At 47.1% G+C, this 27,374-nt stretch overlaps 1 protein-coding gene across 2 annotated transcripts in view; it reads right to left on the bottom strand.

Moving 5' to 3' along the window:
- The window catches only part of PHRF1 (PHD and ring finger domains 1), a 557,508-nt gene that overhangs the window by 217,969 nt on the left and 312,165 nt on the right, over positions 1 to 27,374 (bottom strand). For both annotated transcript variants that reach the window (XM_086957804.1, XM_086957803.1), the window contains exon 12: positions 13,058 to 13,177. In XM_086957804.1, the coding sequence (XP_086813930.1) occupies positions 13,058 to 13,177 (120 nt within the window). The remainder of the gene's footprint in view (positions 1 to 13,057; positions 13,178 to 27,374) is intronic.

Consider the following 27,374-nt stretch of genomic DNA (forward strand, 5'->3'; position numbering starts at 1 on the left):
AATCCACCAAACAGGCTGGAAAAAATAGAATGAAAAAATGCTGGAAACACACCAAAAATAGTCTGAAAAGAAGTCACAAGGCCACTGCTTACAACTTTAAACAAGCATTTACAATGCAATGGGTTTGCCTTTGTTAAAGTTAGAGCTATTGGCATTGCTCTTGACATTTTTATTTATGGTTTTTTTTGTAACATAAATAAATGGCATTGTCATTTACAATAGCAGGGCACAGGGAAGGGGGGCGAGGAGAGACGAAGGAGAGCTGAGGGCTCAGGGAAGGGGGGCGAGGAGAGACGGAGAGCTGCGGGCTCTTGTTGTAATGCTTGCATGGATGAGTTGGTGGATGCATGGATGAGTGCATGCATGGATGGGTGTTGGGATGGGTGTATGGATAGATGCATGGATGGGTGGATGGATAGATGCATATATACAGCCAATCCCTCAACAATGTATGCAATCCACCAACCCATCCAACCAACAACTCATCCATGCATCCACCCATACATCATGCATACATCCATCCCCACCCACTGTGTCCCACTCCGACCCCTCTAAATATAACTCATTTTTCTGTATATAGAGAGGACTGTATTCACTAGTATATGCAGTAGACCTTTCAATTCTAACATTCCTATGTGACTCTTGCAGTACATCTATTCATATCCCCTCCCCCTCGAAAGTGAAAGCAGACTGACTGGAGTAAACTTCTAGGCGTCAGCTCCGAGGGAAGCTCGGGGAGGAAGGGACGGGCGCGCTATTCCCAGCCTCTGGACCGTTTCCTCCAAGCTTTGCCAACAAGCCGCCCACGCACGTCGTACATGGCATTCATACCGGTGTGTCCAGGAATCCTGCGCATTATGCTTCCTTATTACAGATCGGTAAAAAAGATGCTTACAGTCACAGGCCAGGGAGTTCATGCGCCTAGATGCCGGGATTCACAGAGCTATAGGTTGGACGCCAGGTAACACGATGCATTCGTAATCGGAGTGTGAACCAGAATTCTTCAGATGTCTCTTGTCGGGAGGAGGGCGGGAACGGGGCCGGAGACACGGAGAGCGGGAGGGGGGCGGGAACGGGGCCGGAGACACTGAGAGCGGGAGGGGGGCGGGAACGGGGCCGGAGACATGGAGAGCGGGAGAGGCAGCGGGAGGGGGGCGGGAACGGGGCCGGAGACACGGAGACCGGGAGAGTGGGTGGGAACGGCCAAAAAATAAAAGCGGGCACTCAACTGGACTTCTTCCGGGTGCCGTCAATGCCGGAACAGATTCGGGGGCGTTCCTGAGAGCTTTTGGCTGACGTAGCGTGACGTCGCCAAAAGCCAAAAATTCTCGGGAATGCCCGAATCTGGTCCGGCATTGACGGACAGGCCCGTCTTCCAATGGCTAGCCTCCATTTATGGAGCTAGCCAATGAAAGACGGGGGCGTATTCCAAGCCACATATACTATACTCATTAGGTTTTTCCTAGCACATGCGTACTTCATACGCATTGGCTAGGCAAAACCTAAAAACCGCACCAAGCAAACATCATCAAACAGCTGCCACACTAAGCACGAGCCTGGAACCAGACAGCAGCAGGTGCATGCGCCGCTGGGCTGCAGCCAGAGAGACGTCACATGCAAGGCTGCCTGTGTGAACCCCCTGCAAAGGCAACACACCGCCCCGGGCAGAGATCACGCGAAACATCAGCCTTTCTATCAGCTCAATGGCAAGGCGTGGGAGCTGTGTGCACCCGGGTGGGGGCTGTGTGCACAAGGGGGGGGGGGCTGTGTGCACAAGGGTGGGGCAGTGTGCACCAGGGTGTGGGCTGTGTGCACAAGGGTGGGGTATGTGTGCACCAGGGTGGGGGATGTGTGCACCAGGGTAGGGGCTGTGTGCACCAGGGTGGGGGCTGTGTGCACCAGGGTGGGGGCTGTGTGCACCAGGGTGGGGGCTGTGTGCACCAGAGTGGGGGCTGTGTGCACCAGAGTGGGGGCTGTGTGCACCAGGGTGGGGGCTGTGAGCACCAGGGTGGGGGCTGTGAGCACCAGGGTGGGGGCTGTGAGCACCAGGGTGGGGGCTGTGTGCACCCGGGTGGGGGCTGTGTGCACCCGGGTGCGGGCTGTGTGCACCCGGGTGGGGGCTGTGTGCACCCGGGTGGGGGCTGTGTGCACCCGGGTGGGGGCTGTGTGCACCCGGGTGGGGGCTGTGTGCACCCGGGTGGGGGCTGTGTGCACAAGGGTGGGGGCTGTGTGCACAAGGGTGGGGGCTGTGTGCACAAGGGTGGGGGCTGTGTGCACAAGGGTGGGGCGGGCAGGGCGCGGGCTCTGCAGGTGCACGTGACAGGAGACCTGGATTCACAGAAGAGTTCACAGAAACAGACGTGGGCGGGGTAGGGAAGGTTGGGGTCCTAGTCCACGTCACTGACCAGGACACCAAGGGCCTCATTTAAAGTGAAAGGGAGCATCGTGGATTGCGGGTGATGGCAGAAGCACACAGGTGAGAGAGAACAGCGCAAGTGCTGCTGGGAGAGGACCACATGGGCAGAGAAAGCGAGGGGGTAAGAAACGCACACAAGACTCACAAAAAAAATTCAATTAGAAGCAGCCAAATGAGACTGACAGCAAAGGCAACCAATGGGGAGCACTGGGCGGGCTTCAAGACACCTTGCTCTGCCTAGAAGACACGCCCTAAAAGTGGGTCAAGTCATTTCACTCTGTGGAAAAGACCTTGTCATGGCCATGATGAAAAGCAAGTTAATGAGTTAATGAAATCGGTCTCCTAAGGTATAGGGTAAGCAAGCATTGGGAAATCCAATAGTTCTGACTATTTATTAATGATTGGGCTTCTTAATAGATCATGTCTGGCTATTAATAGATGGCCAATTAAACTGTTTTGTTGTATGTGTCGCTCATATCAGGAGACAACTAAGATGATGCTTCCAAGTAAAAATGGACACTGCCACTAAAAGACACAAACTGTGCATGTTCTCAAACTCTGCTGATAACCAAATAAGCCAGCAATAGCCGTGGAACATAACAGGCGACTATCTTGGCTGACCTTGAAGACAGTAAATGATCGCACACGTTTCTACAGTGTGCAAGAAAGCCATAAACTCATCCATGTACCTCTGTGACGCTATAAAGTACAATAAATGCATGCGCAAAGGTAAATAGTGAACTTCACTGTGTTTTTATAACAGTCTAAAAAGGCAGACCAACAACACAAACTTCCTAAAGAAAAAAATAGAAATATATGGAAAAACATTACAAGCTGCACGTCATGTCGTAAGGACTACTAAAGGGAACATAACTGGGAAGAAGTTGCGATTCCCAAAATACGAGTCCTTTTCCCCCTATAAATGCTGGAATCTATAAGATGAAAACTGCAGGGCGTGCTCCTTATCTCACAACTCGTAATGCCGATCTCGGTGCAGACAGGAGTTCGCACCGGGATCGGACATTAACGGGGTCACTCGTAAGTGCCTGTTACGTGTGTGATATTGACACTTGTTTGATGTTGCTATCTATGCAGGTGTTGTGAAGATGCATGTGTTTATTGCACTGTACCCATGAGTCCTGGAAGTAGGGGTGCAAGGGTGCTGCCACACCCCAAAATAACCTCGCAGGACTCGAATGAGCAATAAAAGTTGATTGTATCGTGTTGCATGTACTTTTGTAAGTAGAACCAAGTGATAATCTTGGTGGGGTACAGGGAGTGAGAAGGGAAAGGCGGTGGGTGGTAAATGTTTTCTATCATGCAACAATATATGTATATTTAAAATGAAATCTATACATATCTCAAAACATAGCAGCAGCAACAAAAGCACAAATGAGGCATTTTTGTAACTCTGAGTTTGATGGAAACAAAGCATGTCATAAGATCACAACAAACTAAGGCGCTTTAGTTGTGTGGGGAGCAAATGTTAAAGATATGCTGCGCCCCGATGTCCACGCGTTCTCGTTTGCTCGCCTTGTACATGGCCGTGAATCTCCCGCGCTTGTATATTCAGGACAGACTGCTCTAAAATGCACCACGATTAGCTTCACTTGCTTTTTGTGTAACACAGATTGTTCACACTCGCTGACACTAACGGCAGCACCCCCTTCTCCCTCGCCCCTCCCCCACTCTGGAGGCTGTTGCAGCACAATTGACTGTGGATGACCCTATATGCGATCTGGGTGTCTGAGGCGCTGACACTCTGTGTGATCTTCGTCTGACAGCGTATGATCTTGGATGAACCGGGACCTCTCCAAAGCACAGCGCTAAGAGAACCTGCAGGCCTGTCTTGCTGGGGCCTCCTCCGGCAATGCCCCAGGGTGAGCCTAGTTGTTCTCAGTGGTGCAGCAGATACTATATGAGACTCTGACACCATGTGGGACCTTGGTCTGGTGTCTGTGAATCCGCCACCGTGTCTAATCTTTACCAGGGTGCTCTGCCGCTGTGTGATCTTGGCGTCTGTTCGTGGTTTCTATGCGCGTGACACCGTGCCTGAGCTTCAGTTCTGTGCAGCTGACTCTGTGATCCTATCCTGTGGACAGTATGTGTGATCTTGGTATCTGTGCGTGGTCTTCGTCTGGCAGTGGGTGATCTAGGGCTAGGCGTTTGTAAGTCACAGTGTCCTTGTGCTTTCTATGTAGCTGACAGTATTCGTCAGTTTTGCTCTAACACTGTGTGATCTTGGTGTTTGTACCTCTGTTTCTTGGAATCTGTACATCCGGGTCTCTGGTATGAGCTCTCTGCAGCTTACAGTATTCATCAGTGAAGATGACCCACAGTGTGACCTCGGGCCTAGTGTATGAGCAGCTCACACGCTACGTTTGATCTTGGCCTGGCAGGGTGGGATCTTAAGTGTCTGTAACTCCCGCGGTATATACTCATTTCTGTGCAGCTGTCACCACCTCTCCCTGGTACCACGGCGCTAAGACAGCCCACGGATCTGACCTGCTTACAGTATCGAGGCGCTATGACAGCCCACGGATCTGACCTGCTTGCAGAATCGAGGAGCTAGGAGCGCGGCTTCTGCTGCATGGACACCTGGTAAGACATCTCCGGGTGTCTGCGGAACTCTGAGCGGGTCTGTCTCCTCTGGCACCTCCAGCGCTATATGAGGGGAGGCGGCACCCAGGTGAGCTACCATCGCCGTGAGTAAGAGCCGCCACCCAATCAGGAGCTGGGTCTGTCTGTCTCCACCCTCATGCACCTGTACGGCGTCCCCCATGCCACTGAATAATGCATATCTGGCAGGCCTTGGCCGCCTCATCCACGTGGAACACCCAAGCATCTGTCCATACTGCCCACAGACTTCGAGGCGCTACCCTGAGCTACAAACGCTACTGTACTGCATCTCACGAGCCTTGGACCCCGCTCCGCACCGCTCTGTCCATCGGTACCCCGGGAGTCCCTCTGGGCTGTCGTGGGAGCCTCGGGTACCGACGGACAGAGCAGTGCCCTGTTTTACCTGCGCTGTATGCCAGGTGAGGTGGGATTTTCTCCCCTGCCTAATTGCCAGGAGAAGGATAGAATCACTGGATTGCAGGTGATATCTGTTTTCTTCCTTTGATATATGTTGTTGTATGTCTTTAAAGCAGTAGCGTCCTTGGTCCTGAAGAAGCAACTGGATACTATATTGATCTTGTTAGTCTGCAGAAACATGTCGACCTCTCTTATCCATCAGTGGTTATTTGTTTAGACCACTTACGCACTCATGTTTTTATTTTAGGAGCGAAGTGATTCTCTAATAAATAATCCTTTTTCACTTCCCTACCTAATTTTACATTTCACATTTCACTTTTGCACATTGCACTTCACTAGCTCTAGCACTGCTTCTAGTCACCATACAATTTCTCTTTGAGGTTTTTTCCCCCCTCATTAGAGTACTATGCAGGTGTGATTAGGTCTTAACAACTGACCAGTCCACTGTGAGTACCTCACTTTGGTCTCTGAGGGTGATAGTTCCCAGATGATGAAGGGCGGAATCGGATGGTGACTGATGGGAATTTTCTCCTAAAGAGTTGAGTGGTCCCATCGTTGTCTTCTTTTCCATACACTAGCAGTTCATGTTTGTTGTTCCTCTGAGGCACCTTTTTAGGGTTTTACTTAGTTCATTCTGACTCCGTGCTACCCTTTTGTTGTAACTGTTCCAAGGGACAGTAGCATCTTGGGGTCATTAAACTGTCCCTATAGACCCTCCCCCCGAGTTTTTTTGATTATTTCCTAGGAAAGCCATAGATGCCTCCATTTTGCGCATTGAGTGGGCTTTTGGGGGAACTGTTAGAGTGCGCTTGGCCTTTTGATAGCATATTTGAATGCACTTAACTATCCATCTGGCTATTCCTGATTTTGAAATAGGATTACCCTTATGCTGTGGAGCAAAAGCAACAAATAGTTAGTTGTTTTGTCTTTCTGAAAGCTTTAGTTCGGTCAACGTAATATAATAGAGCTCTTTTGACATCTAGTGTGTGTAGAGCCCTTTCAGCCACTGATTGCGGGTTTTGGAAGACACCTGGCAAATCCATTGACTGATTGAGATGAAATGTTGATATAACTTTTGGCATGAACTTAGGGTTAGTACGGAGCACTACCTTAATATGATGTATTTGCATGAAAGGTTCTTGAATCGTTAGTGCCTGTAGCTTGCTCACTCGCCTGAGGGAGGTAATGGCCACCAAAAATGCCACTTTCCATGTTAGGAATTGTAATCCGTACGAATGGAGTGGTTCGAAAGTTGGCCCCATAAGTCTGGTAAGTACTACGTTTAAGTTCCAGACTGGCGCAGGTGGATGTCTTGGAGGGATAATTCTTTTAAGTCCTTCCATAAAGGCTTTTATAGGTAGTATTCTGAACAGGGACAGGTGTTCTCTATTCTGGAGATATGCTGCTATAGCAGCAAGGTGTAGCCTTATGGAAGAGTATGCTAAATGGCATCTTTGAAGATGTAATAAGTAACATATCTTTTGGATGGAGGCATCTAAGGGATTGATTTGGTTATTATTACAGTAAATTACAAATCTTTTCCATTTAGCTGCGTAGCATGCTCTAGTAGTTGGGCGTCTTGCTTCCTTGATAATGTTCATACAGTCTGGGGGCAAGTTAAGATATCCGAACTCTAAGACTTCAGGAGCCAGATCGCTAGGTTTATCTGATTGGGATCTGGGTGCCTGTTTTCTCCACGGTTCTGCGATAACAGCTGTGGCGATAGGCGCAGCCTTTGGTGTGGGACTACTGAGAGTTCTAGGAGTGTCGTGTACCATGGCTGTCTTGCCCACATGGGAGCAACTAGGATCATTGTGAGGGACTGTTGCTTTAGTTTGCGTGCCACTAATGGAATCAGTGGGGTTGGTGGAAAAGCGTATGCAAATCTGCCTGACCAGTTCATCCATATCGCTTTGCCCTGTGACAACGGGTGTGGGAACCTGGCGGCAAAGGACTGGCATTTTGAGTTTTCTTTTGTGGCAAACAGATCTATCTTTGGATGCTCCCACCTTTTGAAGAATGGTTGGAGGACTTGAGGGTGAATCTCCCATTTGTGTATCTGTTGTCTGTGTCTGCTTAGTAGATCTGCAATCTGATTGTCTATTCCTGGGAGGTGTTCTGCCAGGAGAAAGATGTTTTTTGGAATTGCCTACCTCCATATGCTCTGTGCTAGGTGAGACAGCTGTGGAGAGTGTGTTCCTCCCTGGTTCTGTATGTAGTACATGGCTGTCATGTTGTCCGTCCGGATCAATACAGCCTTGTTTTACAAGTATTTCTGGAAGGCTTTCATTGCTAGAAATACTGCTAGCGACTCTAAGTGGTTTATATGCAGTGTCTTCTGCTTGACTGTCCAGAGCCCCATGGACTGTGATTTGAAGTAGGTGGGCTTCCCAACCTGTCAGTGATGCGTCCGCTGAACCGGCTCTTGGAACAGTCGCCCCTTGGAAAGGTTTTGCGGGTTCCACCACTGCAGAGAGTTGTAAGTGCGACTGTCTACCAACACTAGGTATTTTAGTTGTCCTTGAGCTTGGTTCCACTGCCTTGCTAGGCATTCCTGCAATGGAAGCATTAGAAGTCGAGCATGAAGGACAATGAATATGCAGGAAGCCATCATGCCTATGAGCTGCATGAACACTCGAGCTGGCAAGGAGTGTTGTGGGTGAAATCTTTGAATTAGAGACTGCATGTTGGCTATCCTGGCTGGATTTGGATATGCTTTTGCCACTGAGGTGTCTATTGTTGCTCCCAGATATTGTTGTATGTGGGAGGGCTGCAGATGTGATTTTGTGTAATTTATGGAAAAACCCAGACTGTGCAGCAGCTGAATTGACTGGGATGTGTGGTTTGCACACTGTGCGTGTGAGTTGGCTTTTATGAGCCAATCGTCTAGGTAGGGGAACACATGGATGTGTTGCCTTCTTAGGTGTGCTTTCTTAGGTGTGCTGCTACTACAGCTAGGCATTTTGTGAAAACCCTTGGTGCTGTAGTTACCCCCGAAGGGGAGAACTTTGAATTGATAGTGTTGACCTTCCATTGTGAACCTGAGGTATTTTCTGTGAGCTGGATGCATAGGAATGTGAAAGTATGCATCCTTGAGGTCTAATGTAGCGAGGAAGTCGCCTTATTGGAGTAACGGGAGTACTTGTTGAAGAGTGATCATATGGAAATGCTCTGAGAGTATGTATTGGTTCAGAGGTCTGAGGTCCAATATTGGTATGAGGGATCCGTCCTTTTTGGGAATAAGGAAGTATACGGAATAACTCCTGTCCCTTGGTGGTGAAAAGGGACTGGCTCTATTGCTCCCTTTTCTAGCATGGATGTTACCTCTTGTTGTAACAGCGTTACGTGTTCCTTGGACATAGGATGATGTTTGGGTGGTATGTTGGGTGGAGTAGAAGTGAGTTCCAGGCAATAACCATACTGGATAATTTGTCTCACCCACCTGTCTGTGGTAATTGCGTTCCAGACTGGTAGGAATTGTGTTAGTCTGCCTCCGATCGGTGTTGAGTGGTCTGGAGGGAGTGTGAACAAGTCACTGTTTGGTGGAGGCTCTGGTGTTGTTGCCACCACGTCCTCTGCCCTTGTTATTATTGCCTCTAGAACCTCCTCTGTTGGAGCCTTTATTAAAGGTGCTCTGGGTATTACTCTTGAAAGTAGAGGAAGACTTTGATGTGTTGCCTCTATCTGAGCCTCGAAAGGAGGAGCGACAAAAGGAACTTCTGGATTGTTGGAACTGAAGTGCGCCCATTGACTTAGCATTATCAGTATCCTTTTTCATCTTTTCTAAGATGGTGTCTACTGCAGGGCCAAACAGAAAGTCTTGGTTAACTGGATGAGGATGGTTGACTGCACTTCATTTTTAAATCCGGAAATGCGTAGCCAAGCATGCCGGCGTAGTAATACGCTAGTGTTAATAGACCTAGCTGCTGTGTCAGCTGCGTCAAGTGCACATTTAATGGAAGCATTTGTTATAAATTTGCCTTCCTGTATTAGGTTGTTAGCTTTAGATTTGAATGGTTCTGGGAGGTGTTGTAGTAAACCTTCCAGCTGGTCATAATGTGCTTTATCGTATCGCACTAATAGAGCTTGTGTGTTCGCATTTCTCCAAGTGTTTGCTGCTTGGGATGCCACTCTTTTGCCTGAGGATTCTAGTATCTTTGACTCTTTGTCAGGAGGGGGAGCATCTCCTGTTGTCTGTGACTTAGCTCGCTTTCGAGCCTTTGCTAACACTAATGAGTCTAAAGGCAACTGTGATTTCATATAAGAAGGGTCTTAGGGGCTGCCTTATACATTTTCTCAATTCTGGGATTGAGGACACACGCTCTGGCTGGATCTTTGAATATGTCTGGCGCGTGTTTTAGTACTCCTTTTAACATAGGAAGTGTACGTACGCTCTTTTCTGACATAGGAAAAGCGTTGAATAGGAAATCCTCTTCTATTGGGTCAGTGTGCATGTCTGCATTGTGATATTTAGCTGCCCTATCCGCTAGTTGGTTAAAGACAATGGTGTCATCATGGCTTTGTAGGATATGTAGAGGTGTCAGGGATGGGTTGTGGGTCGTATGTATCATAAGGATCATTTTGGTCATCCCATGTGTTATCCTGTACATCCTGATCCTCAGGGTCTCTAAAGTTATCTTGAGGATCGTCCCCTATGTTTTCTGCCTCATAATGTGAAGGAGAGTAAGGTACATAGGGCATGTCAGGAAAGAAAGGAGGAGGAGGAGTGTAAGGCCTTGAGGGAGATGTTGCAAAGTCTTTCTTCTTTGGAGGAACAGGGGAAGAAGTGTCAGTGTCCAAAGGTCTCTTCTTCCTGTGGTAAACTGTTACCCGTGCTGTTTTAGGGTCTATACATTTTAGGTTGTTCTTCCTCCATTGGATCAGGGTGGAAAAGTTCTTCCTCAACTGTCAGTGGTTTTGGCGCCGATGATTTTGGCTTGGTCACTTGTTTATGAGTCTTTGGCTCGAGGGCCTTCGGCTGTGGAGCTACTTTCGGATCGACTGCAGTTATCGGGTCGGCGACCTTTTTCGGCTCAGCGACTCTTTTTTGTTCGACGTGTTTCGTCTTTACCGTCTTTTTTGGTTCGACGACTTTCTTTGGTTCGATGACCTTTTTCGGATCGACTAGCGTTTTCGGTTCGATACCCTTTTTCGGGAGTACTGGTGTTTTCTGTTCGATAACCTTTTTCGGATCGACCGTTTTTTTCGTCGACTCGGCTGCCTTCTTCGGGTAACCAGGAATTTTAGTGTGACCTGTGTTTGGGAGGTCGACACTCTTTTTCGGCTCGATGGCCTTTTTCGGGACAACTATTCTCTTGGGATCGGCAAGCTTTTTTGTTTCGATGGTTTTCTTCGGCTCGACAACCTTTTTCAGTTCAGCTGCCTTTTTAGGAATAGTGTAGCTAGTTCCTGGGGTCTCAGAAGGCTTGGATTTGGTCTTCGGAGCCGAGCCGGAAGGCGGGGTCTCTGAAGAAGTTTGTCCATCTCGGCTATGGCCTTTAGGCGATGCTTCGACCGGAGCCTTGTCTTGAGATGGAAGCGGGCTAGGGGGCGTCGTACTCACAGTTTGCCCCGGTGTGATCTGCTCATCGGAGTCAGACTGGTCTTCTACGTTGACAATTTCGAGGTAGGAGTCCGCCGCTTCTGGGAGGTCGTGTTCATCATCGAAAATGTTCTCCGGTTCCGGTGCCTGCCGCTGCATCTCTTGTCTAGCGGCCCGTCGGTTCCGGATAGTTGTCTTCGACCGGAACTGAGCACAAGCTGGACAATCTTCCTTGTTGTGCTCGGGAGAGAGGCACTTGCTGCATACTGTATGTTTATCAGTATGTGGGAACTTGGAGTGACATTGTGGGCACCTTTTGAATGGGGTCCTTTCCATCGGCAGCAGGCCCACATGGCAACGAAAAGACCCAACGGCCCGCGTCGACGACTGGATCGAGATGGAAAGTGTTATCGAGTAAAGGCTTACCGACCGAGAACAATACCGTCGAGGTAGAAGGCCTTTTGGCCTTAGAAAGTTGAAAAGTTTCGGTTCCGAAGTTGGAGTTGAGGAATAGTATCCGAACCCAATGGTGGAAAAAAACAATCTGAAGATGGAGAAGATGCCCAGGCGCACTGTAGTCCAGGGGAGGAGTCACCTATCTCGTGATACTTCGAAGACTCTTCCAGGACAACGAAGTGCAAACATCCGGACCCAACACTAGGCGGCGATCTATGCTAAGATATGAATTCAGCAGCCCACATGCCTCATACCTCCCGTTCGCTAGTAACGAGAAGGTGGGTATGATAGCAGGCACAGGTGTACCTTTCAAAATACAGGCTAAATTCGGCTCATTCTGAATACAGGAGCCATGTAATTGGATATGTCTACACATCAATTAGTGATCTGGTTGTTTCAGTGCAAACTTCACCATTCAAATAAACTTCCTTGCCCTCCCTAAGGCATCTATAGGTAAATGGTAGCGACCAAGCTTCATGGAGATAACCACTCCCCAGAGGCTCATATCCACCGATGGCAAAGTACTTCATACACGCCTTGAACTTGAATAAAGGTAACGGGAGAGTTATTAACCCGTGGATAAGCCACGTAACTATTGGCTTCAGCTACTGAAAATGGCAAAGGTTCCAACCTTTTAATGTGCAACATAGGAAAAAGAAGCATCCTTTATTGACAGTAAACGCTGCTTGTCGGTCAAATTAAATGGGGCAAACAAGGATGACGTGGTCATGCAATGCCAGGGCACTTTTCCAGCTTTCAAGTCTGCAGTGTTCATGCAAACTGCATAATAGAACACAATTGATTTTGAACATGGTACAAAACAGACACTTCATCTTGCACAATATCAACAACAGATGATACAATATTATCTAACGTGTAAATTCTGGAAGAAAGCGTGTTTATGCTATTATCTACAACTGCTAGCACCTTCTCTAAATTAGCCTGATCTATAGCTCTAAAACAACTTGCAAACATCCGGACCCAACACTAGATGGCAGGAGTATGCAAACCATGTGTATCTACAGCACACATGCCTCGAACCATCTGCTACTTTTTCAGCATTCTTCCCCTAGGAAAACTGTACCCTGCAAGACTACTAATTTTATAGTTCAGGTATCAAAATAAAGGCTTTTGTACATTACTTTTTTTTTTTAAAGCAAAAGAACATGGTTACAGGGAAAGTGCATGTGATGCAAAGATAGAAGAGGCATCTGACAATTGCACAATGGCTACTAGTGAACAAGGTGAGCAAGTACTCAGGGCATATAGCTGGAGGGAGGTGGTGAAAACAAGTGATGAAAAAGCCTATAAAAGGATTGATTTCCTAATCAACAAAAGCAACAGACCTGTCAGCAACCGGAGTTAAATTCTAGCACTGCGAATAACCTTCACTAAAATAAAATTAAATCAAAATCTATTGTGACATTTTCTTGGTTTGCATTTGGTTAAACTGTATATGCCCTATTATCTCAATATATCCACAAAATAATGTTTTTTTAAACTAGTTGTTGGCCAATGTATCCTTATTACAGTCTGTGTATTATCCAGCTACCCAATCACCAGAAACTGTCGTAAGAAAACTGCTGCTTTGTTTTCCATAATCTTACCTCGATAGGCCCACTGAAATAGGCCTTGCGACAGGCTGGTGAGATCTTAATGCAGAGCGAGAAAGGACCCGCCGCTTCGTGCTCAGAGGTGAAGGGGGGTCTGTTGATTGGTCTTCTTGACTGGCAAGAGGGAAAAAAAGGAAAAAAATTGTGTGATTAGAGTGTAAACCTGTGGCAACTCCAGGGAAGTTAGTCATGGTGGGTCAGGAATTATCAACAAAGGATGGTGAAAAACGTAAACAGAAAGTACACTCCAATTCCCAACACTTACTGCCCGCTTCAAAACTAAGCACTACATCTATCCACACTGAAGGCTGAATTGCGAGCGCCTAAAATGAGAATAGAGAGGGACCACTTCGGAGTCAGAAAGCAGCTCTGCATTAAGATATCCATCCTGCTTTGTCCCACAATACCTAAATTGCCTAAAAGCTTTAAACTCACATAAAACCTGAGAATCTTTTCTCAACCTTCATCAGAAAATCATTCATCTTACATCTGTGATTCATAAGTATAACTCTCGGTTTTGGAACAAAGTACTGCAATAACTTTTTATGGTATGTAGGTTTTCATTCCCTAACCATGAAGCTGATCTGTATTAGATACTTTGTGTAAGAAGATGCCCAGAAAAACTCACAAGGTGAGAGAACCGAAAGTCTGGGTCTTTGTTATGTTATTTTATTTTTATATAGCGAAAATCACCACTGGTCTCTAAGCTCTTCTATAGAAAGAACAGGTCACTGGCATAAGAGGCAGCGGGGGGAGCACTTAAACCGATGTCAGTGTCTCTCTAAACAGGTAGGTCTTTAAAAGCTTTCTAAAGGAAAGCAGAACCAATTCCTTTCGCAGGTTTTGTAATGGCCCCTATAAAAAAAAGATCTAGCGAGCTTCCAATCAAATGAGGAACTTTGAATAACTAAGTTGCTCAATACATTTTGATTAAGCATTTGATTTCTAAAAAGACAGCTGTCTATACATGTCTCATGGATTTTATTTTTTTACTCATATTGTGTCATCAGGGGTCTGCTCTTGTCTAAAAAGGCAAACTTGGCAAAACTCAGAGTGGTCTCATCAGCTTTTTAAAAACGTTAATGCAATGTAGTGGGATTAAAGTAAAAATCAGAAATAATAGTTATCCCTTTCCAAAAATGTTTTACCAACAGAGGGCTGTAAAACAGTTACATCCCCGTACCACTTTTATTCAATGTGCATGTGACAGAAAAGGGTGCACCCTTGTGTTTGACGGTAGGCAGAAACAGTTGTCTTGCTTGGAGTATTTATTTGAGAGTTTATATAGCGCTGACTAGACACAGGGGTATCCGAGCACTTTAAAAGATTTAGCATTAAAAGAAGGATTCACCATTGACATAGTATCACAAGAGGGGGGAAAACAGAACAGTGAAACATAATATACGTATATCCAAGAGTCAAAAACAGTCCTGCATTGTCCGTCTGAGCCATAGACGCCGAATTAGGAAAGATGACCGTATCAGATGGTCCTGTTGGTTTAGCAAGCTCAAAGGGGCCAGATTCAGGAATATTTTCAGTATTAGAGTTCTGAGATCCTGTTTGAAGCAGGTATAGGAGGGGTTACAGCAAAGGTCTTTAGGAAGTGAGTTCTACATCGATGGAGCATTACTTGAGAAAGGGCGTTTATGAGAGGATTATTCTTTTCAATTTGTGAGGGATGAAAAGAATAGAGTCAGAGTTTTTTAGAGCCCAAGTTTTGCCCACGTTCAATAGATTGTTTTCTACATATTTTGGTTTGCGGTGTGAAGGGCATTATTGGTGAGACAGGCTGTCTTAAAGATGCATCTTCCTTCTATTGGGAGCCAAATGAGATTCTTGAGAGCTGCTGAGATGTGGTCAAATCTTTTGGTATCTGTGTGGAGTCTAGCGACTGCATTAAGAGTTGTTCTAAGAGGCACAAGGTGTTTTTTTTGGGGTCCCAGGGATTATAGTAGTGCCATAGGAATATGCTACTTACCAGTATGCATCTGTTCTTGACATGTAGGGCTGCTGACATTCATATCTGTGCATAGATTGCCGCCTAGTGTTGGGTCTGGATGATTGCATGTTGTTGTCCTGGAAGAGTCTTCGAAGATAGGTGGCTCCTCCCTTGGACTACAGTGCGCATGGGCATCCTCTCCATCCTCAGATTGTTTTTCGCCATTGTGGCAGAGATGGAATATAGTCCAGTAAGAGATGTCCATGCGAAGAGTGAATGCTGCAGCTGCGACAGGCACCGGGGAGGTGGGTGGGCGATATGAATGTCAGCAGCCCTACATGCCAAGAACAGATGCATACTGGTAAGTAGCATATTCCGTTCGAGGCATGTGGGTTGCTGAATTCATATCTGTGCATAGAATGTATAGTAGTATCTCCCTTAGCAGTCGCCACCTGTGTCAGTCGCAGCAGTCTGGAAAAGAGTTTTGAGAACAGCCTGTCCTACAGCAGCTTGCTGTTTTGAATGTACATATACACAATAGTGTTTTGTAAATGTATGTGTGGTTGTCCATGTGGCTGCTTTACAAATTTCGTGTAAAGGAATATTACCCAGCAAAGCCATGGATGCCCCTAGCTTGCGTGTGGAATGCGCTCTAGGGGGAACTGTTAAGGTGCGTTTGGCTTTTAAATAACATATTTGGATGCATTTAACAATCCATCTGGCTATACCGGATTTTGAAATAGGGTTGCCTTTGTGTTGCGGTTAGAAAGCAACAAACAACTGTTTTGTTTTTCTAAATGCCTTAGTTCTGTCTATATAGTATAGCAGAGCTCTTTTGGCATCTAGAGTGTGCAAGGCCCTTTCAGTTACTGTCTGTGGAATTTGAAAGAACGCTGGCAGTTCGATTATTTGATTTATGTGGAAATGGGATACCACCTTTGGCATGAATTTAGGGTTTGTTCTGAGAACTACTCTATTTGCATGTATTTGGATGAATGGCTCTTGAATAGTTAGGGCTTGCAGCTCACTAACTCTTCGAAGCGAAGTAATGGCAATAAGCAAAGCCACCTTCCAAGTAAGAAATTGTATTTCGCATGAATGTAGTGGTTCAAAAGGTGGTCCCATAAGTCTGGTTAAAACAATGTTCAGATTCCAGACTGGTGAAGGTGGGTGTGTTCGAGGAATTACACGTTTGAGTCCTTCCATAAATGCCTTAATTGCTGGCACCCTAAATAGTGAAAGGTGTTGCCTGTTTTGCAGATATGCTGCTGACGCAGCTAAATGTATTCTGATGGATGCATAGGCTAAATTGCAGCGTTGTAGGTGCAAGAGATAGCAAATGATGTTTTGAGTTGAAGCATCAAGTGGGTTTATATCATTGTTACTGCAGTAATGACGAAACGTTTCCACTTAGCTGCATAATATGCCCTGGTAGAGGGTTTTCTTGCCTCCTTGATAATGTTCATACAGTCTGGAGGCAAGTTTAGGTATCCAAACTCTAGGATTTCAGGAGCCAGATCGCCAGGTTCAGCTGTTGCGGATCTGGATGTTGGATTTCTCCATGGCTCTGAGTTAGGAGATTGGATGTGAGTCTCAGTCTTTGATGAGGCACCACTGACAGTTCTAGGAACGTTGTGTACCATGGTTGTCTCGCCCATGTGGGAGCAACTAGGATTAGCGTCAGTGAATGTTGACATCGTTTGCGTGCCACTAGCGGTATTAATGGAGCTGGGGGAAAAGCGTACGCAAATTTGCCTGACCAGTTCATCCATATCGCATTGCCTTGCGACTGTGGATGTGGGAACCTGGCGGCAAAATACTGGCATTTTGCGTTTTCGCTTGTGGCAAACAGATCTATTTCTGGATGTCCCCACTTCCGGAAGAATGGTTGGAGCACTTTGGGGTGAATCTCCCATTCGTGCATTTGTTGGCTGTGCCTGCTGAGCAGGTCGGCTACTTGATTGTCCTTGCCTGGGAGGTGCTCTGCCATAATAAACATGTTCCTTTGAATGGCCCACTTCCACATTGCTTGAGCTAGGAGCGACAGCTGTGGCGAGTGTGTTCCTCCCTGTTTTTGAATTTAATACATAGCTGCCATGTTGTCAGTCCGGATCAACACAGTCTTGTTGCATACGTGTGTTTTGAATGCTTTTAGAGCTAGAAAGATAGCCATCAGCTCCAGAAGGTTGATGTGCATCTTCTTTTGTTGTACAGTCCATAGTCCCTGTACTGTGTAGTGTAGGACATGGGCTCCCCATCCTAGTAGGGACGCGTCCGCGGTTAACACTATTTGTGGGACAGGCTCTTGGAACAGTCGTCCTTTGCAAAGGTTTTGTGGATTCCACCAATGCAGAGAGTTGTATGCCTGACTGGTCACCAACACTAGGTTCTGTAATCGCCCTTGAGCCTGGTTCCACTGCCTTGCTAGGCACTCTTGGAGAGGACGCATGTGTAGTTTGGCATGCGGGACTATGAATATGCACGAGGCCATCATGCCTATCAGTTGCATAAACGCTCGAGCTGGTAGTGAGTGTTGGGGCCTGAATTTTTGGATTAGTGCTTGCATGCTGTTCATACGTGCTGCATTGGGGTATGCTTTTGCTGCCAGTGTATCTATAGTTGCTCCCAGGTATTGTTGTACATGGGAGGGTTGTAGATGTGAATTCGGGTAGTTCAGCGAGAAGCCTAAACTGTGCAGGAGATGGATGGTTTTTGACATGTAGTTGGCACACTGCTGGGCCGATGGCACGTGTATTAGCCAATCGTCCAGATATGGGTACACATGGATGTGTTGCCTTCTGAGATGTGCTGCCACTGTAGCTAGACATTTGGTGAAGACGCGTGGAGCTGTTGTGACACCAAATGGTAGTACTTTGAACTGGTAGTGCTGTCCCTGTATGGTGAACCTGAGCTACTTTCTGTGAGCAGGGTGTATTGGTATATGAAAGTATGCATCTTTGAGGTCCAGAGTTGCTAGGAAGTCTCCCTTGCGGAGCAATGGTAAGACTTGCTGGAGAGTGAGCATATGAAAATGCTCCGACAAAATGTACAGGTTGAGGGGCCTGAGGCCCAATATTGGTCAGAGACCCGTCCTTCTTTGGAATTAGGAAGTATAGGGAGTATACTCCTGTCCCCTGATGTTGTAGTGGGACTGGTTCTATGGCCCCCTTTTGCAGCATACTGATGACCTCTTGCTGCAGTAGTGTTATGTGTTCCTGTGACATTGGACGGTGCACGGGTGGTATGTTGGGTGGGGTTGAGGTGAGTTCTAGGCATTAGCCATGTTGGATAATTTGGCTGACCCACTTGTCTGTTGTGATATGTAACCAGATTGGCAGAAACTGTTGTAGTCTTCCCCCGACCGGTGTTATATGGTCTGCGGAAGTGCCAAGAAGTCACTGTTTGGTGTTAGTGGAGGATCTATTTGCATTGCCTCCACGACCCCTTCCTTTGGTGTTATGGCCTCTGTATCCACCCTGTTGGTGTTTTTGTTGTTTGTGGATTGTGTGTTAGTTTTGCAGGTGGAGGATTGCTGTGATGTATTACTTCTGGCTCCTCCTCTATAATTGGAGCGACAAAAGGAGCCCCGGTGTTGTTGGGAATGGAGAGCTCCCATGGACTTCGCTGTTTCCGCATCCTTTTTCATTTTGTCCAGAATTGAGTCAACTGCTGGGCCAAATAAAAAGTCTGGGTTGATGGGCTGATTAAGAATAGTGGATTGGACTTCATTTTTAAAACCTGATATGCGAAGCCATGTGTGGCGCCTTAGCAGCACGCTTGTATTGTTGGATCTGGCAGCTGTATCAGCCGCGTCTAGAGCACATTTAATTGAGGCATTGGTGATGAGCTTCCCTTCTTGTATCAGTTAATCTGCCTGCTGTTTATAAGGGTCAGGTAAGTGTTGGAGAATTTCTTCTAAGCTGTCATAATGCGCCCGTCATATCTGGCCAGCAAGGCCTGTGTATTGGCAATTTTTCAAGAGTTCGCTGCTTGAGCTGCTACTCTTTTGCCTGATGCCTCAAAGATTTTTGACTCCTTGTCTGGAGGAGCAGCCTCTCCGGTAGTCTGGGAGTTAGCCCTCTTACGTGCGTTGGACACCACTAGGGAGTCCAGGGGTAGCTGTCCTTTTATGTATGTAGGATAGATAGGTGCAGCCCTATATTTCTTTTCAATTCTAGGGTTAATGACCCGTGCCCTAGCAGTGTCTTTAAAATTGTCATGTGCATGTTTTAAGACGCCCTTTAACATGGGGAGTGTTTTTACATGTCTCTCAGATGTTGTGAGTGTATCAAAGAGAAAGTCTTCTTCAATAGCATCAGAGTGCATATCTACTTTATGATAGGTAGCTGCTCTATCAAGTAAAGAATTAAAAGCCACTGTACCTTCAGTGGGCGATGGCTTAGTTGGGTAAACTGCTGGTTCTGTAATGGGCAGAGTCCCCTCATTATCTGGTTCTCCTCCTGCACCCCATGGCTGTAGGTTGTGGTCTCCAGTTGGGTTTTGCGGATAACCAAACCCCACATCTGCATCCTGATCTTCATCTGGGATGTATTCAGGTGATGTTTGGGCATATGGGGTTGCAGGCATGACTGGACTGATAGGTTCAAAAAGGATAGGAGAGGTTGCACAGTCTTGTTTCTTTTTTAGTGGTATTCTAGGAAAGTCTGCTATTGGTGTACACAGTCACTTTGCCAGTTGCTGTGTCAATATACAGCTTTGACTGGTCCTCTGTGGAGGGGCCTGGGTGAATAAGCTCTTCCTCCACAGTCCTTTCCTTTGGTGCTGTAGCCATTGGTTTCCCAGATTCTGGGTCTGTAGGTTTATTGGGTTCGACCGCTTTTGGTGGTTGGATGGGTTTTTGATGTTTCTGGACACTTTTTGTCGGTTCAGCTGGCTTCACCACCTTTTTCAGACCGAGCGGTTTGGTTGGTTCGACATTCTCTTTGGGAGTTGTAGGTGTATGTGGTTTTGGGTCGATGCCTTTTTTCGGTTCTAGGTGCTTCGGCTCGACCGATTTGTTTTTGTCCACAGTAGGTTTCACTTTTGATTCGACGTTAGTCTTGGGCGTTGGCCTTTTACTTTCGTCGACAGTGTTTTTCTCTTTGTCGATATTTGAGGCTTGCTTGCTCGATTCGATGTGCTTTAGTTTAGAGGTTGATTCGACGTGCTTTTGCTTTAGCGTCGGATCGACGTGTTTGGGCCGTGAGGTGGACTCGACGGCTTTCGGCTTCGAGCTCGACTCGACAGGTTTTGTCTTCGATGTCGACTCGACGGTCTTTGGCTTCGAAGGTTGTGTTGGGACTACGGCCTTCGGCTCGAGGACCTTTTGCTTAAGTACTTTTGGATCGACGACATTTGGTCCGAAGACAGTGTTGTCGACGAGTTTTGGTTTCAATGGAACCGGTGCCATATGGCATGTCTCAGAGAACTTTTCGAATATGTTCTTAGCCGGGTGGTACGGCGGGGCTGTAGAACGAGAATGTTGATCTTGGCCAAGGCCCACTGGCGATACCTCGACCCGATTCTCTGATATTGGTGTAGTGTCTATATGGGGCGGTGTACTCATCGTCATCGGCGTCGTCTTCAACAGCTACGATGTCGTCTTGATCGTATTCCTCGAGATCGACGATTTCTTAGTCTTCTTCGAAGTAATTTTTGGAGTCGTGCTCCGAGTGTTGTTGTACGCCTTGATCCGATTCTTCGGCGCTACCTAGTTCTTCCTCATCATCGAAGATGTTATCTGGTTCTGGCGCCGACCTCTGCATTTCTTGCCTTGCTGCCCGTCGATTCCGGATAGTCTTTTTCGAACTGAACTGGGCACAAGCTAGGCAACTATCATCCTTGTGATCCGGAGATAGGCATTTGTTGCACACGGGATGCTTATCAGTGTGCGGGAACTTTGAGTTGCACTGCGGGCAGTATTTAAATGGACTTTGTTCCATCGACGGTCGGTCCACGTGGTGTCGAGAAGGCCTCACAGCCCGATTCGACAACCGGAGTGCAATAGATGTTTCTGAAGTGTCTCGGTACTGAGCGCTAAACAATACCGAAGGAACCGAAGGCCTTCTGGCCTTACAGAAGAGTCAGTCAATTCCAAACTTGGAGTCTAGGAAAGTACGTCCGAACCCAATGGCGGAAAAAAACAATCTGAGGCGGGAGAGGATGCCCATGCGCACTGTAGTCCAAGGGAGGAGCCACCTATCTTGTGATACTTCGAAGACTCTTCCAGGACAACAACATGCAATCATCCGGACCCAACACTAGGCGGCGATCTATGCACAGATATGAATTCTGCAGCCCACATGCCTCGAACATCTAGTTTTGAGAGGACAAGTGATTATATTACAGGCTTTAGATCTCAGTGGGATAAACGGTTTGAGTTCCTTGAGATGTTTTAGTGTGTAGGGTGGCTCTTTGGCGGAGTTATTGAAGTGTTTTTTTTCATTTAGATACTTTTGTTAGTGGTGTTTCCCAGGCACTTCACAGAGTTGGAGTTTGTGAAAGAACAGTTAAGAGCATTCATGCGCTTGAGCCATTTATGAATTGGCGAGGTCTTGTCATTTGGGGAAAAGAGTAAAAGTTTGGTTTTATTGCGGTTTAGTTTCTAGAGGATTGGTGTTTCGCCAGTTTTGAATCTGGTTTAGTGTAGTATTCAGATGGAGAATGTTGCTATGGGGTGATATTTTGTACTAAAGTTGAGTGTTGTCAGAGTAAAGGGGATATTTTGCATGCCGCACTGTTAGTGCCAAAGTTGAAAGTAGTAGATCACGCTGCGCTCCCGGACTCTACCTTATCGGCATCACAAGACGAGGCAGACCTAGTTTCTCTCCCCAAGCCTGACAGAGACAACACAGAAATGGGGTCATAAAGACTGCTAGTAATGCTCAACACAAACTACAAAATTCTAGTTACCATCATTTCGTCAAGGCTGGCTTCCTTGATGCAGTCTCTCGTCCACCCTGATCAGAACGGCTTTGTGCCACCCTGTAATAACTCACTGAAAATACAGCGGTGCTTTAGTCTGCAGGAATATGCACCACAGCTCTGGTCTCACTTGGGCTGGTCGGTCCTAGATCAAGAAAAAGTCTTTGAATCGTTGGAGTGGCCCTACTTATTTTAGGTCCTCTGCCAATACGGATTTGGGGATCAATTCATGCAACTCACACGGCTATTACATACGAATGCACGCATTAGGATTCGCATCAGCCAACAAATATCTGAGTCTGTATCAATAGGTAGGGGCACCAGACAAGGCTGCCCTCTACTGTATTCGTTATTTTCATTGGCGATGGAACCACTGGCGGTGGAGCTACGGGAGAGGGCAGAGGACTGGGGAATCCGCTTGGGGGGATGGGCTACATGTAGTGTGCTTATATGCAGATGACCTATTATATCTGAGGGATGTTCATAATGAGCCTGGTATGGTCGCAGAGATCCTGCAGCGATTTGCCGGGTTGTCGGGGATCGGGCTGAACTGGCGGAAATCCTGCCTATACCCATTTAGCCCGCACTCCTAAGGCCAGGGACTCATGGTCAACGAGATGCTAATACCATGGCAACCAACGCCCTTTCAATACCTAGGTATCCTCATCTATCACTCTGCCAACGATATCTTGGACAGCAACCTTACCAGAGCCATAAGATCTATCAGATCTCAAATGAGATTCTGTCAAACATTACCATTATCCGTTATGGGTCGAATTGCACTATTAAAAAGGATAGTACTGCCTAGGCGGTTATATTATTTCACTAACCTACCTGTATATATATTCAATCCAGAATTTTACGATAATTAGAACAGTAGTCCACAGATTTTATTTGGAATAAGGGGCGCTACAGGGTACAGCTATGGAAGTTATATGCACCAGTAGAAGAAGGAGGGCTAGCATTTCCCAATTTGGATTTATATTACCTAGCTGCACAACTGCAGTGGGTCTTGAAATGGCTGGCAGGACTCCAGCTAGATGAAATAGCAACATTGTTACCAGCATGGTAGCTGGCCACCATTCATCAACTGTTCCATCCTATGGATAAAATATCCAAAAAACAGCTGGGAACGCTGGCCCTGGCTCAACGTTGCTATAGGCGCAGTTTGTACCTGCACTCCCCCTGCTTAAGTATGCCATGGGGCAGAGTGGTCACATCGAGAGCGGAGCTTGTACCCTGGCACACTGCTGTGATACAGACGTAGAGCGACTTGTATGGTGACGGGGCCCTTCTGACATATGAGTTGTCATATGTCAGAGTTGAGGCGCATTCATTTCAGCCTTCCCTGCATAGCAATTGGAGCGTTTTTATACCCTTTTTAAATCCGCCGCTTTTTAACTTTGGGGGCTGTTAGTTTAAGGGGAATTGAGAAGACAGGCACTCTGACACCTCTTACACCTTCTCTTCCTCTTGTTTCAGCCCAGCCGCTTTGAATTCAACATCACTCGGCGGTGGGCGCCATCTTGAGTGAGGAAGGTGAGGTCAGCGCTATAGTCGCGCCGTCCTCCCACCCTCCCTCCTTCCTATATAATGTGTCACTCATTCAGACGGCGCAGCGGGCTGGCGCAGCGGGCGCGCCGGTCGCGCGCCGAAGCCGCGCCTAAGCCAAGCCCGTCTGCGCCAGTCCGCGCCAGGATCGCGCCGGGCGCGGGCCATGCTGCTCCTATACCCCCAGTCCTCAGGTACGACTCCTTTGCGCTGCTCTCTATGCGCCCAACCTTACCTAGTCCTTCTTGTCATGTTCACTCCTTCACAGACCACCTCTGGGGCCCTTTTTTCTGCCGATCATGTGGTTGGTCATCCTCTAGTCCCGTCAGCCCTATTCCTCTCCTTCCCCTTCTCCCTCGCCACAAGACGACCTCCTTCAACAGTGGTCTCATCAACGCCAGATCTTTAGCACGTAACGGACAAGACATCTATGACCTTATTGTGTCAGCCGATCTTGATGCCCTATTCATTACTGAATCTTGGTTGCATGATGCTTCCAACCCCGATCTCGCAACCGCCCTCCCTCCTGATTTTACCATCCTCAGGCGGGACAGACCCATTGGTCGGGGAGGCGGGCTGGCTATCATTGTAAAGAAATCATTCAAGTGCCATACATTCGACCTGGCCTCCTTCAAGGATTGTGAGTCCCTTGGATTTGTTATCCAAACCAGTCCTTCCTCCGCCTTCTCAGGAGGACTCGTCTATCGCCCCCCCGGGAATGCCACACCATTCTTGGACTCCCTCGACGAAACTCTGGCAGCTCTTCTTACTCACTACCCCACTTTTACCCTCCTTGGGGACTTCAACCTTCACTTGGAATCCTGCACCGACCCCCACACTCTCAATTTCCGTCACTCCCTTGAGATTTTTGGTCTCTCTCAATCAGTCTCCTATCCTACCCATCGTGCCGGGCACACCTTGGACGGCATCTGCACAAACTTGGCTTCCTTAGATGTTTCTCCCCCATTACCACAAATATGGACAGATCATTGTTTCATTCCTTTCTCCATCAAAACTAAATCTCTGCTGTCACCCCCCATCAAACACTTTCACACCCCCTTCCCCATCAATTGGAAGAAGGTAGCTGAGTGCATCAAACTTAATCCCCAACCGGCTGTCCCCCCCCCTCCCATTATGGGAGATGCATCACAAGACTCCACAAACTTTCATCTGTGGATTGACAGAGTGGTCTCTGCTAATTCAAAATCTGTTACTCAAAAATCAGTTCGAGGTAAAAAGAAGCCCAATGCCCCCTGGTATACTCCGGCCCTCACTGACTGTCATCTCAAGTGTAGGATTTTGGAGAGAGAATGGAGAAAAACCTACGATCCTACTTCCAGATCCACATACATTCTCCAGAGAAAACAATATCTTTCCAATATAAAAAAAGCAAAAAAGGCATTCTTCACTCTAGCAATAGACTCAGCCAAACAGAAACAACAAACGATTTTCAATATAGTAAAATCTTTCACTCACCCCAAGGCACTGGCACTTGAAATCCCCCCTTCACAAACTCTCTGCGATCAAATCGCAGATTTCTTTGAGGAAAAAATCAATAATATTCATAAGGACTTCCCCCATTTACCCACTCCAACCCAAGAGTCTGATACAACCATTCCCTTACTAAATCAATTTACAACAGTTTCCCTGCTGCAAACGCAAAAAGCCATCTTGGCCTGCAAATCAGGTGCCCCTACGGATTCTTGACCCCCAGTCATCCTACACTATCTTATCGAGGCTGTCAACCCTCTAATTAATGCCATTGTGAATGAATCTCTCAACTCTGGTATTGTTCCTACTGAGTGGAAGAAGGCCATAGTCAAGCCCCTCATGAAAAAGCAAAATAAATCCCCAACTGATTTGTCTAATATGCGCCCAATTTCCCTTCTCCCAGCGCTAGGTAAAATCACCGAGCAATTAGTTCATGAGGAATTAAAAAAATTTGTGGAAAACAAACGCATCCTGCACCCACAGCAATCCGGCTTTCGCCCTGGCCATTCTACAGAAACCGCTTTGATTGAATTATCAGACACCATCAAGTTCTTGCAGGATGAGGGCAGGCAGGCTGTCCTCATCCTGCTCGACTTAACCGCGGCCTTCGACACCATCTCACATGTCATTCTAATCAATAGAATGCGTGAGATTGATGTCTCGGGTTCCGCGCTTGCTTGGATAACTTAATTCCTGTCCAACCGCTCTCAAACGGTTTCCTTAGGCCCCTTTCTTTCTGGCGAACGATCCACCATCTCAGGTGTGCCCCAGGGTTCCATCCTGAGCCCTCTCTTCTTTAATATATATATGGCCCCCCTTCTCACGTTGATCGAGTCCCATGGGATTCTTGTGACATCCTACGCTGACGACACCCAGCTTGTCGTCACTATTGACAAAAGACTCCCGGATGCTGCCCTTAGATTTCAAAACTGCCTTTCAGAAGTCTTTTCCTGCCTTAACCTGAATCATCTAAAATGCAACAGTGCCAAAACCGAAATAATACCCCTAGGTAAAGGCACACTCTTTTCCCCCCAAAGACTGGTGGCCTCATAACTCCGAAGCACCACCGAGCGCGGTCTCTTCAGCCCGCAATCTTGGAGTTCAATTTGACGCATCCCTCAGCTTCGATGAGCATGTTCGCATTACCGCAGGGCGCTGTTTCAGTCTGATCAGGCAATTAAAGAAATTTTTCAATTTTCTGCCCATTTCAGCCAGGAAATCAGTCGCGGTGGCGCTTATCCTCTCCCGGCTGGATTATTGTAACGGCCTCCTAGCAGGCATCAAGAAATCTTCCCTTAAAAAATTACAAAGTGTTCAACACGCAGCAGCCAGGCTTGTCCTGAAACTCCCCCGCAGGTCCTCGGCCTCTGCAGCCCTCAACGCCCTTCATTGGCTGCCCCTCCATAAGAGAATCTTATTCAAGCTTCTAGTCACTGTCTTTAAATCCACCAGGAGCACGGGTCCATCTTACCTGATCAAGCGCTTCCAGCGTTATATTCCAACTCGCTGCTTGAGGTCATCAGGTGCTAATTTAATCACTGAACCCCGAATAAAACTAAAAACCAAAGGCATAAAGACCTTTTCATTCCTGGCTGCTAGGGCATGGAATCGTCTTCCCCCCAACCTCAGGCATGCCCCCTCAGAAAGCCTTTTCAGGAAATTCCTGAAGACTTGGATTTATTCTCAATCTGACTCATCAGTCCTCGCAGCTATCTGATCCATGCTCCCCATAGTTGATCTTCTGTGAGCTCAGCGCCAAGATGCTCCCTCCGGAGCGAAAGTAGCGCTTTACAAATGCTAATAAATATCAAATATCCTGGGGCACAGATATTCCATGAGCCAATTCCTATTATACAATTCGATAATAACGGCACTGACACGAGCCTGGGGGGCAACTGAAAATTGAGCCCCAACCTCACCTAGTTGTGGAATATCTACATGTCATGGGTTGGGGCAGCCACATAATACACTGGCTAACTGCAGCGTTATTAACACACTCAAGGAGCTCACTCATACCCCTACGTAGCAAACCGGAAGCGGACAGAGGAAAGCCATGGGAAGAAAGAATGGGTGTCGATATTAGTAAGCACTGCACAAGTCCCACGGAACGCTAAATTCCACCTTATACAATTTTACATTATCCACAGGGCGTACCTATCGCCTGATAAAAAAGTACTTTCAACAGAATAATGCTGCCTGCCCCCGCTGCGACCTAGCAGGCGCGGACCTCCTCCACATGTGGTCCTGCCACGCTCTAAAAAGGTACTGGTGGGAATTAGCGTCCTTCTTAGCTTCATTCACAGACAGTCTAGAACTATGTACCTGGGAGGAGTGCATACAGGGGCTGCTCCTCAGACAGAAAGCACCAGGTAACCTGTAGATTCATGGACATGACACTAGTAACAG

Source organism: Lissotriton vulgaris, chromosome 2_1 (genome assembly GCF_964263255.1).
Source record: "Lissotriton vulgaris chromosome 2_1, aLisVul1.2, whole genome shotgun sequence".
NCBI classification, from domain to species: Eukaryota; Metazoa; Chordata; class Amphibia; order Caudata; family Salamandridae; genus Lissotriton; species Lissotriton vulgaris.